Below are 13,373 nucleotides of genomic sequence, written 5' to 3'. Positions count from 1 at the left end.
TTTTAAAAAGTCAGGGTGTTTGGGTTTTGTTTGCTATTGGTGTGAATGAGTTTCTTATATATTTTTATATTAACCTATTATCAGATATATGGTTTTAAAATATTTCCTTCTATTTTGTATTTTAAAATAATTTACAAATACTGCAACAGATGATATAAAAGCTTTAGTTTTTAGATTTTTTGGTTTCATGTCATTTAGAGCTATTTCACTAATTTCAAAAGGTTATGCTGGCATGAATATATTAACTGATAGTCTATTGATTAAATAATTTGAATAATCAATTGCACTCTAAGAGATGGGTAATCTGTAGGATAGTAAATCATTTTTTTCAGAAATAACGTATCTAAGAATATTATATTCCGTGTTAAGTCAATTTGGTGACAACTAATTTTTCAAACATGTTCTTGACATCTTTGTTCCTAAGGCTATAGATCAATGGATTCAGCATTGGAATCGCCACTGTGTAAAATATAGAAGCCACTTTAACTATCAGGCTAGAAGTTTTAGGATTAGGAGCACAGTAAAGGAAAAGGATAGTTCCATGGAAGATGGTGATGGCCGTCAAGTGGGAGGCACAGGTGGAGAAGGTTTTCTGACGCCCACTTGCAGAAGGAATCCTCATAATGGTAATGAAAATAAGCATATATTATGTCAGAATGATAATTAGGCTGCTCACCTCATTGAATATGGCAATAATAAAGCATAGCATTAGGCTGACATAGGGGTCTGAGTAGGAGGCAGAAACAATTACAGAGTGGTCACAGACAAAATTATTTATAAAGGTAGATTCACAAAACGACAGTTCAAGAAGAAAATATGTGAGTGTCAGGGAGCACGCTATCCCCCATGTGTAGGACCCAGCCACCAGAAGAGCACAGAGCTTCTGAGACATAATAGTGGCATAGAGTAAGGGTTTACAAACCGCCACAAAACGCTCATAAGCCATTGCCGCTAACATGAAAGTTTCTGTCACTCCAAATATGCAAGCAAAACAAAATTGCATGATGCAACCAGAGAAAGATATGGTTCTGTCTTCCACAACCAAGTTCTCCAACAGTTTAGGTGTAACTACAGTGGAAAAACAGAAATCTACCAAGGACAAGTGGCTAAGGAAAAAGTACATGATCGTATGGAGTTTTGAGTTGAGTTTGATGATTATTATCATGCCCAGATTCCCCACTACAGCGACTGTGTAGACGAACAAGAAAACCAAAAAGAGTGGAACCTGGATTTCTGGGTATTGGGAAAAACCCAAGAGAATAAAAGTGGGTGTGCCACTTTGATTTCCATCAGATGCCATCATGATACCTGTTGGAATAAAAAGAAAAAAGTTATTCCTGAAAAGCAGAACTGGATAGGAAACAGAAAGAGAGAGAGGAAATAGGCTTCATGTGTTTCTATGATAAGTGATATAGAACAGTGATTCTCAGAATGTGGTCATCAAACCAGCAGTAGCAGCACCTCCTGGGAATTTCCTACTATTGCCAATTCTCCAGCTCCATCAACCATCTGAACAGAAATTCTGGGATGAGGCCCGCTATTTGTGGTTTAGCCAAGCCTACAGGTGATTTTGATTCCTCCTAAAGGGCAAAAACCACCATTTATGTGGAAAATATGTAGTAATCATTCTATTATTGAAAAGTCAGCCATTTTTAGTATGATTCACATAGAAGTGAAATATAAATTATGATATAAAATAAATTTTTTAAAAACTGAGAAACACAAAGGAAACTTTCCCATGGATCTAAGAATTACACTGAGAATCAAGTAGGTGGTTTGGCACCACCATTAGTGGCATATAAATGTTAGTATCTTCTACCTTTGCTAAGCATAACACAGAATTAAATGACTGTGGAATTTAAGAATATAAATAAATCATAAAATGTATACAACCTATGCCTCCCACCTAATGCTTGAGAGTCTGCTGCGGAAGCCCATTTCTAAGATGTTTATATAGCTTCCATTAAAATTTTCATCAATGTATGTTGTCTCATAGAGTGTTTTTACGGACATTTTGACAATTTGCTGAACTTTTATTATTTTATTAAATAAAGTCAATTAATTAAATTTTCACTATCTGTTTCTCAATGTGCTTTAGGTAATCTCTTCTAAGATATGCATATATATGTATGCATGTATGTACATAATATGTATTCTATATGTGCAAATGCAGACTATATTAGAAAAATAGAGACATCTGTAGTTGTCAACAATATTTTCATACAAAATATGTCCTATGATACCCTGAAAATGATATAATAAAAATTACACATTTTCTTAGCCAATGAGAAATAATCTATCTTTCATGAAAAGACAAACTTTAAGAAGACAGGAGAGTGAAAACAATAAAGTCATAAAATGAATGGAACTTGTTATGAGTGAAAACGCATGAATGAAGATATAGACAGGATGATGCAGCAGAAACGCATGTATATTTCTTTTTTCATCTTTTCAGCTTTACCTGGAATGAGTGTCAAGCTCCAGTACTATGCATTTCCTTAACATGTACTGCAAGCAACCCCCAACACAGAGCATTCATCATGAGCATATTCTTTCCAGTAACAAGTAGGCCTGGGTGATTACACTTAAAGCATTCATTATTCTTCACACAATGTTAATGAATGGCTCACTCTTCAACATTTGACCGGAGTAATAAAGGCTGCTACCACTGCTTGGGATACTCGGCACAGTTAACAGGTCAACAACAAAAAAGAATCTCAGAAAGAGACCTGATATTTAAGGGTTAGCTATTTCAAAAGCATTTCATAAACATCAATGGGTTGGCATTAGGCTTGTAATCAAGGCAAACCAAGCATAGGGAAGCTCAAAATCAACAAATATCTCATAAGGTTTTGGAGACTTTTCTCCATTGTTCCCTAGTGCCACCACTGGCAGTGTCTGTAATGCAAAATGTAATTCTAATAAATACTTCATGCTCTTTTGGTAAATTTAAAATGTCTCTAGCCATAAAAAGAGGCCTATTTAAGTTTTAGGGTAATCTACATGAGCTGAACCCCCATGTTTTCCACCTGAATTGAAAGATAGCAAAAGATAAATTAACTAACCTGAAGCCAGAAGCTCTTGATTAATTTTCTGAGAATTTCTTCTCTGATTAATGAACCACAGGCATATTTCTTCTCAACAGTCCAACATTCTTTAAGATAGCAGCAGGCTTGAGGCTCAAAAGTGGTAGTATATTTCAATGAGTGTGCCAACAAAACAGCATTTTATTTCTAGTATATAAGAAATCTGAATACAAGGAAAAACCAAAAAGCCAAATGTATAATATAATGTCTACTAAACTCTGGGTTTTATCTGTCCCCATGACTACAGAGAATAATTAGAGTTTCCTTGGTTGGCCTCCAAACACAATTAATTGGCAGTCTCTTGTGTCATTATGATAGATGTATTTTCTTCTAAATCATTAGGGATAATCACATCACCACATCTATTCCATTAATTGCCTTTAACTCTTGAATAATTGAAATTGTACATGTTCACCAAATAAAACATCAACAGCAAAGTTTGAGAATAAGAAAAAAATAAGGAACAATTCAGAATAGCTAGTATTAATACAACTGTATTTCAAATTCCACAGTCAAATTCATAGTGAAGAAACCAGGCATGTAAAACTACTTTAAGCATAGGGTGAAAGTTACCATGACCAGTGGTATCATGATGTGAGTATCATGTACCCCTGACATGATGTTATAAGAGAGACACTTTACCTCTGCCATTTACTTACCCTGAAACCCATAAACCCAGCTTAATATGAGAACATCATCAGGAAAACCCAGTTGTGGGAGTACTCTACAGGATATGTGGAAAGTACTCCTTAAGACTCTCAAAGTCAATGTGCGGTGTTATTTCTGAGGCCTCTGTTCTGTTCCGTTGGTCTATATCTCTGTTTTGATACCAGTACCATGCTGTTTTTGTTATTGTAGCCTTGTAGTACAGTTTGAAGTCAGGTAGCGTGATCCCTCCAGCTTTGTTCTTTTGCTTAGACTTGTCTTGGCTATGCTGACTGTATTTTGGTTCCATGTGAAATGTAAAGTAGTTTTTTCCAATTATGTGAAGAAAGTCAATGGTAGCTTGATGGGGATAGCATTGAATCTATACATTATTTTGCACAGTATGGCCATTTTCACAATATTGATTCTTCCTATCAATGAGCATGGAATGTTTTTTGATGTGCTTGTATCCTCTCTTAGTTCCTTGAGCAGTAGTTTGTAGTTCTCCTTGAAGAGATCGTTCACATCCCGTGTAAGTTGTATTCCTAGGTATTTTATTCTCTTTGAATACCATCTGACGTTTGACAAACCTGACAGAAACAAGAAATGGGGAAAGGATTCCCTATTTTATAAATGGTGTTGGGAAAACTGGCTAGCCATATGCAGAAAGCTGAAACTGGATCCCTTCCTTACACCCTAAGCAAAAATTAACTCAAGATAGATTAAAGACTTAAACGTTAGATCTAAAACCATAAAAACCCTAGAAGAAAACCTAGGCAATACCATTCAGAACATAGGCATGGACGAAGACTTCATAACTAAAACACTAAAAGCAATGGCAACAAAAGCTAAAATTGACAAATGGGATCTAATTAAACTAAGGAGCTTCTGCACAGCAAAAGTAACTATCATCAGAGTGAACAGGGAACCTACAGAATGGGAGAAAATTTTTGCATTGTATCCATCTGACAAAGGGATTCAGGTGGATTGGAACTATTCGAAAGGATTGGAAATTCTGGTGAAACTAGTATTTAAAAAATTAGGAAAATTGATAGGCTAAATGTAAGCAGCTAGTTATGGTTTATATTTATATTATGAGCTATTTCTAATAGGGCATGGGCAGCAAAAATTAAATATCTGCTTGGACGCTTCTACGACTGACCACCAACACGCTTTACCTGCTATTCCAGTTGAAGTCAAGTCAGGGATTAAATCAATGAAAATAATTTTAGAATCTAAGAAAAGGATTATTTTGAAACATATCACTCAGAAACAGAAGATTTTTTTTTTTTACTTTTTTATTTTGTAGATATCTTAGTGTATAAGACAAAACCAAAAAAGTAAAGACAAGCAAAATATAGATCTAATACACAATCCAGCAATCCACTATCGGGTATGTATTCAAAGAAAAAGAAATCAGTAAATCAAAGGTACACCTGCACTTGTATGTCTATTGTAGAATTATTCACAATAGCCAAGATATGGAATCGACCTGTATCCATCAATGAATGAATGGATAAAGAAAATGTGGTATAAACACCTAATGGAATATTATTCAGTCATAGAGAGAATGAAATTCTGTCATTTGCACTTATATAGTTTGGATCTTTGTCCTCTCCAAATTCCATGTAGAAATGTGATTTCCAATGTTGTAGGTGAGGCCTAATGGTAGGTGTTTGGGTCATGGGGATGGATTCCTCATGGATGGCTTGGTGCCCTTGATCTATTAGTTCAGGTAAGAGCTGGTGGTTCATGTGAGTCTGGGACCTCCCTCCTGTCTGCCTTGCTCTCTTTCTTGCCATGACACATCTGCTCCCCCTTTGCCTTCCACCATGATTGTGAGCTTCCTAAGACCCTAACCAGAAGCAGGTGCTGATGCCACGCTTCTTGCACAGCTTTCACAACGGTAAGCCAAATAACCCCTTTTCCTTTATAAATTACCCAACATCAGAATTTCCTTTATAGCAAAACAAAAATGGATTAACACATGCAACAGTGTAGATGGAACTGAAGGTCATTATGTTAAGGGAAATTTGCCAGGCCCAGAAATCCAAATATTCATGCTCTCACCCATATGTAGGAGCCAAAAAGTCAATCTCATGGATGTAGAAAATAGAATAATAGCTATCACAAGCTGTAAAGGGGAGTGGGGAGAGTGGTGTATAAACAGGTGTTGATTAATCAGTACCAAAATACAGTTAGATAGAAAGAATAAGATCCAGTAGTTCATAACACAATAGGACAACTATAGTTAATTATAATCTATTGTATATTTCAAAATAACTAGAAAAGTGAAATTGGAATACTCTTAAAAGAATGACCAGTGCTTGATGTGGTGAATATCCCAATTACCCTGATTTAATCATTAGGCATGGCATCCTTGTATCAAAATTTCACATGTACCCCATATGTATGTACAACTACCATGTAGCCATAAAAAATTAAAAATAAGTAAATGAATAAGACAATGAAAGCCCATGTTGTCACAAGCACATTTGTGCAACAAGTTTTAACTTTAAAAGTATTAATTATGTGTATTATTATCTTGCAATTCTAAATTCCAATCCTACAAAATTTGTTCAGAGTTGCATGCAAGTTTTGGTTAAGGAATGATCTGTGCATATGATACTAACATATTTTATCCTCAATATGTGGTTTCATTACAGCTTTAAGTCTTATTTTCATAAGTTCTGAACATGTTTTTAAAAACAGAAACCCAGACTGTGGCTATTTCAACAGAGGGATGAGAAATTGCTTTATATAAACAAATTGTTTAAATAGAGATCTTAATTATGGATGACATGTCACCTTCTTGGGCTAAAAAAAAAAGTATTTCAATAAATTTCTGCCAGTTCAAAGTTAAAGATTTATTTAAAAGAAAGTGCCAAACTCTTCTCAGTCATGTAATCAATGAGAGAATAGATTTGGTTATATAATTTGTCATTTTTACTACCAAAATATGCGTAGTAAGAGAAATTTTTTTTTAAATGAACTAGTTAAACTGTAGGTAATTTTTTTTCCCAGAAGAAATGTTAAGATCAAGAGGCCAGGCAAGAGAGATATTAAAAAGAAAAAGTCTATAGTCTCAATCCAATTGCTATTTAAGAAACAGTCATAAAACTGTTCCTTGTAGATTCTGGATATTAGCCCTTTATCAGATGGAGAGATTGCAAAAGTTTGCTCCCATTCTGTAGGTTGCCTGTTCACTCTAATGAGTTTCTTTTGCTGTACAGAAGCTCTTTAGTCTAATTAGATCCCATTTGTCAATTTTGACTTTTGTTGCCATTGCTTTTGGTGTTTTAGACATGAAGTTTTTGCCCATGCCTATGTCCTGAATGGTCTTGCCCAGGTTTTCTTCTAGGATGTTTATGGTCCTAGGTCTTACATTTAAGTCTTTGATCCACCCTTAGTTAATTTTTGTATAAGGTGTAAGGAAGGGGTTTCAGTTTCAGTTTTCTGCATATGGCTAGCCAGTTTTCCCAACACCATTTATTAAATAGGGAATCTTTTCCCCATTGCTTGTGTGTGTCAGTTTTGTCAAACATCAGGTGGTTGTGTAACAAAACTGCACATTCTGCACATGTAACCGAGAACTTAAAGTATAATAAAAAATTCTTTCAAATGGGAGAAATTATTTTATTTTTCTAAGTTATAAAAGTTGACAGTATCCTAAAGGATTCTGATAGAAAATAAAGGGAAAATATCAAAGTAAACTGGAATAACAAATCCAGGGGACTTCAGGCCTAAGAAGTGTCTGAGCAATGTCTTTTTCTTAAACTTTTAGATAAATTTTCCATGACAATAATAATAATTACAATAAAATAATGTCACTTCAAATACCTCCAAACATTGATATATTAAAATAGTAAAGGCATTTGATAAAATAAACATTCATGGGAACTATTTCTTTTAAAATTTAATATCAAAGCATGTAAAAACTTCCTTAGCAAATAAAACTATATGTTTCTTAATTTCATAACGGAGCTTCAAGTAACTACAGGACAAACAGGCTTAATATTAAAACATAAGATATTACTTTTTAAATCATAATAATATTTACAGTTTTCTTTATTTTGTCAATCATTGTACTATAACTTTTAACCGCTACAGCTGTGTAATAATGCATATAAACATGCATCAATTATAGACAGATCAATAGAAAGAGAATTTTAAAAAGGTCATTTTCGTAAGATGGCATTACACAGATAATAATACATAGTAATGGAGAGATAACATGGATAAGAGAAAAATGAATGAGAGTTTTGTAATGTTTCTGAATTCAAAACGAATATACAAAAATCAACTGTATGTCTTTATGAAAACAGCAAACTACAATGAAATATTTAAGGATAGACTACTTATGATGGCATCAAATATTCAATACCTAGAGGTAACTCTAAAGGTAAGTGTACCAGGCAGGGCGTGGTAGCTCACACCTGTAATCCCAGCATTTTGGGAGGTCAAGGAGGGCAGATCATGAGGTCAAGAGTTCGAGACCAGCCTGATCAACATGGGGAAACCCCGTGTCTACTAAAAATATAACAATTAGCTGGGCATGATAGCACGTGCATGTAATCCCAGCTACTCAGAAGGCTGAGGCAGAGAATCGCTTGAGCCTGGGAGGTGGAGGTTGTAGTGAACCAAGGTCACACCACTGCACTCCAGCCTGGGCAACAAAGCAAGACTCTGTCTCAACAACAACAACAAAATAATAAAAGATAAGTGTACCAAGATATAGTAAGAGGATTTAATGCAGACCTAAAAATAATTGTATTAAGTTCAAAGACTGGAAAAATACATAATTCTCTCAAAATAAACTTCATTCTGTCCAATAAAAATACCAATCTGTTACCATTTTTGTCATCATCATCTGCATTGTCATTATCATCATTGTCATTTCCTTTGGAGAGTGACAAGAACATCCTAAAATTTTTCTGAAAATGTGAAAGGCCAAGAATAGTAAGTCTCTAGAGTAAAAACAACGAAAAAATCCCTGAGGCTTTTTTTGACAGAATATCAAGACTAGCTTTACCATATGGTAATTAATGCAGTGTGATATTATTGTAGGAACAGATGAGGGATTCAAGAGAACACACAAGTTGGAGACCTCTATGAGCCAATCTCCCAGTGACACACTGTCACTTTTGCTGTATGCTATTGGTTACACAATCTAAGAGGGGACTACACAAGGGTACTAGCCATGTATTTTATGTTCTATATTCTGATGCTTTGACATCTTGGGCCTTGTGAACCCTGGAGGGATGGGCCCACCCATTGGTCAGCCAATTCTTAGAGACGATAAACAACTCACCCTGGTGTGTGCCTTGCTAATGCAAACTAACCAATACAGAACCCCTGCTCAGGTCACTTCCTCTATGAGGCGCTCATGCTCTGGGCCATTATCCTCCTTCCTAAATCATCCCTAGGGCCAGGTACTAGACACCCAGGGAAAGCCTCTACACACAAGGGCCTGCTGAAATTATTCAAGCTACCAATCACAAGTCTGTTCATCATTTCCTTTCCATGTAAACCACAATAAAGATTCCTGCTCACATTTCACTGGGTGCCGTGTCTCACGCCTGTAATCCCAGCATTTTGGGAGACCCAGGTGGGTGGATCACCTGGAGTCAGAAGTTTGAGACCAGCATGGCCAACATGGTGAAACACCAACTCTACTAAAAACACACAAAATTAGCCTGGCGTGGTGGCAGGCACCTATAAACCCAGCTACTAGGGAGGCTGAGGCAGGATAATTGCTTGAACCTGGGAGGCGGAGGTTGCAGTGAACTGAGATCGTGCCATTGCACTCCAGCCTAGGCACAGAGCAAGACTGAATCTCAGAAACAACAACAAAAGAATATTCCTGCTCATATTTCCCTTCACTCTCTCCACCTCTGGACCAACTGAACTCTGGTGCTTGCTTGTATAGCCCCGTGGAACATGTCATGCCTCCTCTTTCTAGGGATCTGTAAGTATAATAAAATTTTTCTTTTAACACAGTCATGTCAACTTCTGTATATTTTACCATACCTGATTAAAACAGAACTTGGGGACCTTTCAAACAAATGAATCATTACAAGAAAGTAGAAATTACTGGGTGCCATTTTGGGGTTTGGATGCTACATGACACCTTTGGATCCACAATGACTCTTGTCCCTTCACCACATAGAAAACACTCAAATCCTCCCAAGGACCCAAATGCCTTATTCCACCACAGCATTTTGTTAAAGTTGACAATATGTAATCACCTTCAAGACCAAATATAAAGGAAGCTCCATGGATGTATTTTCTTAATTAGAGATTCTCAGTTCCAGTTTCTCTCAACCTATGAAACTAAGGGGACAAGCAATGGGTACTCTACAAACCTAGCATACAACGTTGGTCCTGGTAAGAGATATTGCAAGAAACATTCTTGTTCCACAGATGGGAAGGAATTACTCATCCATTGCAATTCTGAAGTCCAGCCAGGGAAATTTAGAAATTTCTTTGGTTAAATTGCAAAATCTGGGAATAATTAGCTTAATTAGTCTTGGTTCCTTGGCTCTGACCTCTGGACTTTTGGTGCCACTGTCTGAATCATCCTTTCTTCTTATGAAATGTGGAACATATTTGCAACTTAGCAGGTTTCTTAGCTTGTTTTCTGCTAATAGAATTTTGATTTTTTCCATTTTTTTCAGTCACTGTGTCTTTCAATTCAAGATAATCTCTGTGTGTGTGTGTGTGTGTGTGTGCATTTGTGTGTATCTATATATGTGTGTGTGTGCATGCGTGCTTTGTATGTATACATGTACACTTATATACATAAATGGACTTTGTGGATCTTCTATGAATCTTATTGAGTTCCACTATATTAGAGATAAAAACACATCCTTAAGTATTTTAGATATGTCTTTCCCTACCTTGGACTTCTATGAGATGGCTCAGAGATGGCACACTTAAGATTCCTAAAAGCCTCGTTCTTTATAGAGGATGTGGAGCACTTTTCATCTCTTTTGAGAGTTGTTTGTGTGAATATACTCTGAGATTCCACTTTAGATCTTTCTGGGGTTTTTCTATTTTTTTTTAAGATTTTATAGTGAAATCCTAGACTTCATCTTTAAATCACGTATTCACAGCAATGCCATAGATTTGATCATCCTTGGAAACCGTTTCTTAATTTTGTCAACTTTTGCCATTATGGGAGGCTAAGAGATTTCAAAGCCATCAAATCCTGGATCTTTCAATATTAATAATTTAGTGTGTTTCTTGCCTGTCTCACCTTACTCTAATCTTCAAGGAGAAACCAGGTGCAAGTTTACACATTTCACTTAGAAAATATCTTTTATTAGATAACCCAGAATGTTAGGCACATTTTTTACTTTTCAAATTACTATACGCAATAGCATTGCTAAACACCTGCCCTACATAACAAGAATATTCTTTTCTACAACTTCCAATAATATTTTTCTCACTCACCTGGAATCTCTAAATTGTAATCTTATCAAAGATCTCCAAAACATATTAAGATTTCAATGATATTTTGTTCAAAACTGACTGCCCATTTCCAAAGCCACTTTAACATCTGGGGTTTTTATTTGGCAACAATATATTCCCAGGCACCAAAAATCCGCTGATATAGTTTGACTCTGTGTCCCCACCCAAATCTCAAGTCGATTGTGATCCTCAGTGTTGGAGGAGGGACCTGGTAGGTGATTCACAGAGGCAGACTTCCCCCTTGCTGTTCTCCTGACAGTAAATGAGTTCTCAGAAAATCTGGTTGTTTAAAGTGTATGCACTTCCTCTTTCACTCTCTCTCTCCTGCCAGCCATGAGAAGACATTCCTGCTTCCCCTTCGCCTTTCTGCCATGATTGAAAGTTTCCTGAGGCCTCCTTAGACCTGCCTCCTGTACAGCCTGTGAACTGTGTGTCAACTAAACCTCTTTTCTTCATAAATCCCCAAGTCTCAAGGTAGTTCTTGATAGAAGTGTGAGAAGAGACTAATACATCTGCATTAATTGTTCATTGACAGCTAAAAGGTATCCCCAAAACTTAGCAGTTTGAAACAATAAGCACTGATTACCTCGTTGTTTCTATGCATCAGAAATCCAGGACAGCTTATTTCTGAGTTTAGAGTCTCCCATGAGGTTACAACCAGGCTTCCAGAGCTACAGTAATCTCAAGGCTCAACTAATGTCAAACTTCTGCCTCCAACCTCACTCAAAAGGTTGCTGGCACCTTTTGTTCCTTGATGACTGTTGGCCAGAAGCTCAGGTTCCTCATCCCAAAGGTCCCTTGACAGGGTTATTTAAATTTGGCCACTTCCTGCTGAGTGAAAGACCTAATGTAGGTGGAGAGAGAGAATACAGCCTATTAAAACTGAACCTCAGGTATGAGGTATTCTCATTCCTACCACATGCTATTCATCACGTAGACCAAGCCAGGTAAAGTATGGGAGGAGACTACACGATGGTGTGAATACCAGAGAATAGGATCATTGGGGGTTCCATGTGTGGCTGACTACCACAATTACTGGGAGTAAAATTCAAAAGATAGAGGTGAGACAATAAGAGTGTCTGGTATAAGGAATTATGCAAGAGAGGCAAGCTGAAGGTTACTTTTCGAATGGTTTGCAACAGCTTACTCAAATGTGATATGTGTTGCCTCTATAACTGAAAGACCCAGTACGTTTTAAATCGCTTAATTGCAGTACAAGTTGCCCTAAGTTGTCATTGCTTTGGAGAGGATATCTCAACACTCTGCAGAGCACAAAATCAGGAGAATTATTTTCTGATGTTAAGAATACTTGTATCTTTACAGGATTTATTTAAGACATAATCTCTGACACATCAGTTTCTCACTAAGAAATTTAGGACACTTGCCCAGTGTCTTAAGGCTACCATAAATATCTGTAGTTCTCTGACAGTAAATTGTGCCAACATTTGGATGCCCTGAATTTTTATTATCTTTTTGCAAGCTCTCCCAGGCATTCAGAAGATCCCAGTTCTTGTAATCACCACCACTTCCATGACAGCTTTGTGAAACTGCCACCTCAGTCCTCCAGGCATTTGATTCAGTGAGCACTTCACTGTAATCATGCACAAAGGATTATTTAGTCAGCCATGTTACTATACACCATGGATTACTGAATACAATTTCTGTTTTAAAGATGCTTGGCCCTATCTTCACAGTCAAGGATATGATTAGATACCCATATTTGAAGGTCTAGCTCACAGAGCATTATTAACAAGAGTCTGAGTACATTCAAGAAAAACACAATCTTTTCTAGAGATTTCAAAACATAACATTTATTACAGAAAATTATTTTTGCAATTGTTAAATAATTGATGAAAAGGCAAAAATCCCACAAAACCTTAATATACCACAGTACTGGTTACTGCAGAAAAGAACTATCATCCCTAAAGCTGAGGCATGCTGGGATTAATACAGTGTGGAAGGATGTAGACAGATGACACAGATCCAGGAAAAAGAAATGTTAATTATCTTACACTGAGAGATCTTTTACATTCTCTTACTAATTCTAATTGGTTTTGATAGATCTTTTTGGATTTGGATGTTCATACAATTGTATTATCTTAAAATATGAAAGTGTTATTCTATCTTCACTAATATTCTTTTCTTTTTTTCTTGTCTTACTCAATTGTC

General features: G+C 36.3%; 1 protein-coding gene across 1 annotated transcript; it reads right to left on the bottom strand.

Moving 5' to 3' along the window:
- Positions 1-364: 364 nt before the first annotated feature.
- Positions 365-1,303, bottom strand: LOC112607294 (olfactory receptor 5D13-like). The gene is given in 1 exon segment (XM_025358404.1): positions 365-1,303. A coding segment is annotated over 1 exon segment (939 nt).
- Between the last annotated feature and the right edge of the window lie 12,070 nt (positions 1,304-13,373).

Source organism: Theropithecus gelada, chromosome 14 (assembly GCF_003255815.1).
Source record: "Theropithecus gelada isolate Dixy chromosome 14, Tgel_1.0, whole genome shotgun sequence".
NCBI classification, from domain to species: domain Eukaryota; kingdom Metazoa; phylum Chordata; class Mammalia; order Primates; family Cercopithecidae; genus Theropithecus; species Theropithecus gelada.
This window is presented reverse-complemented; position numbering and strand designations above follow the sequence as displayed.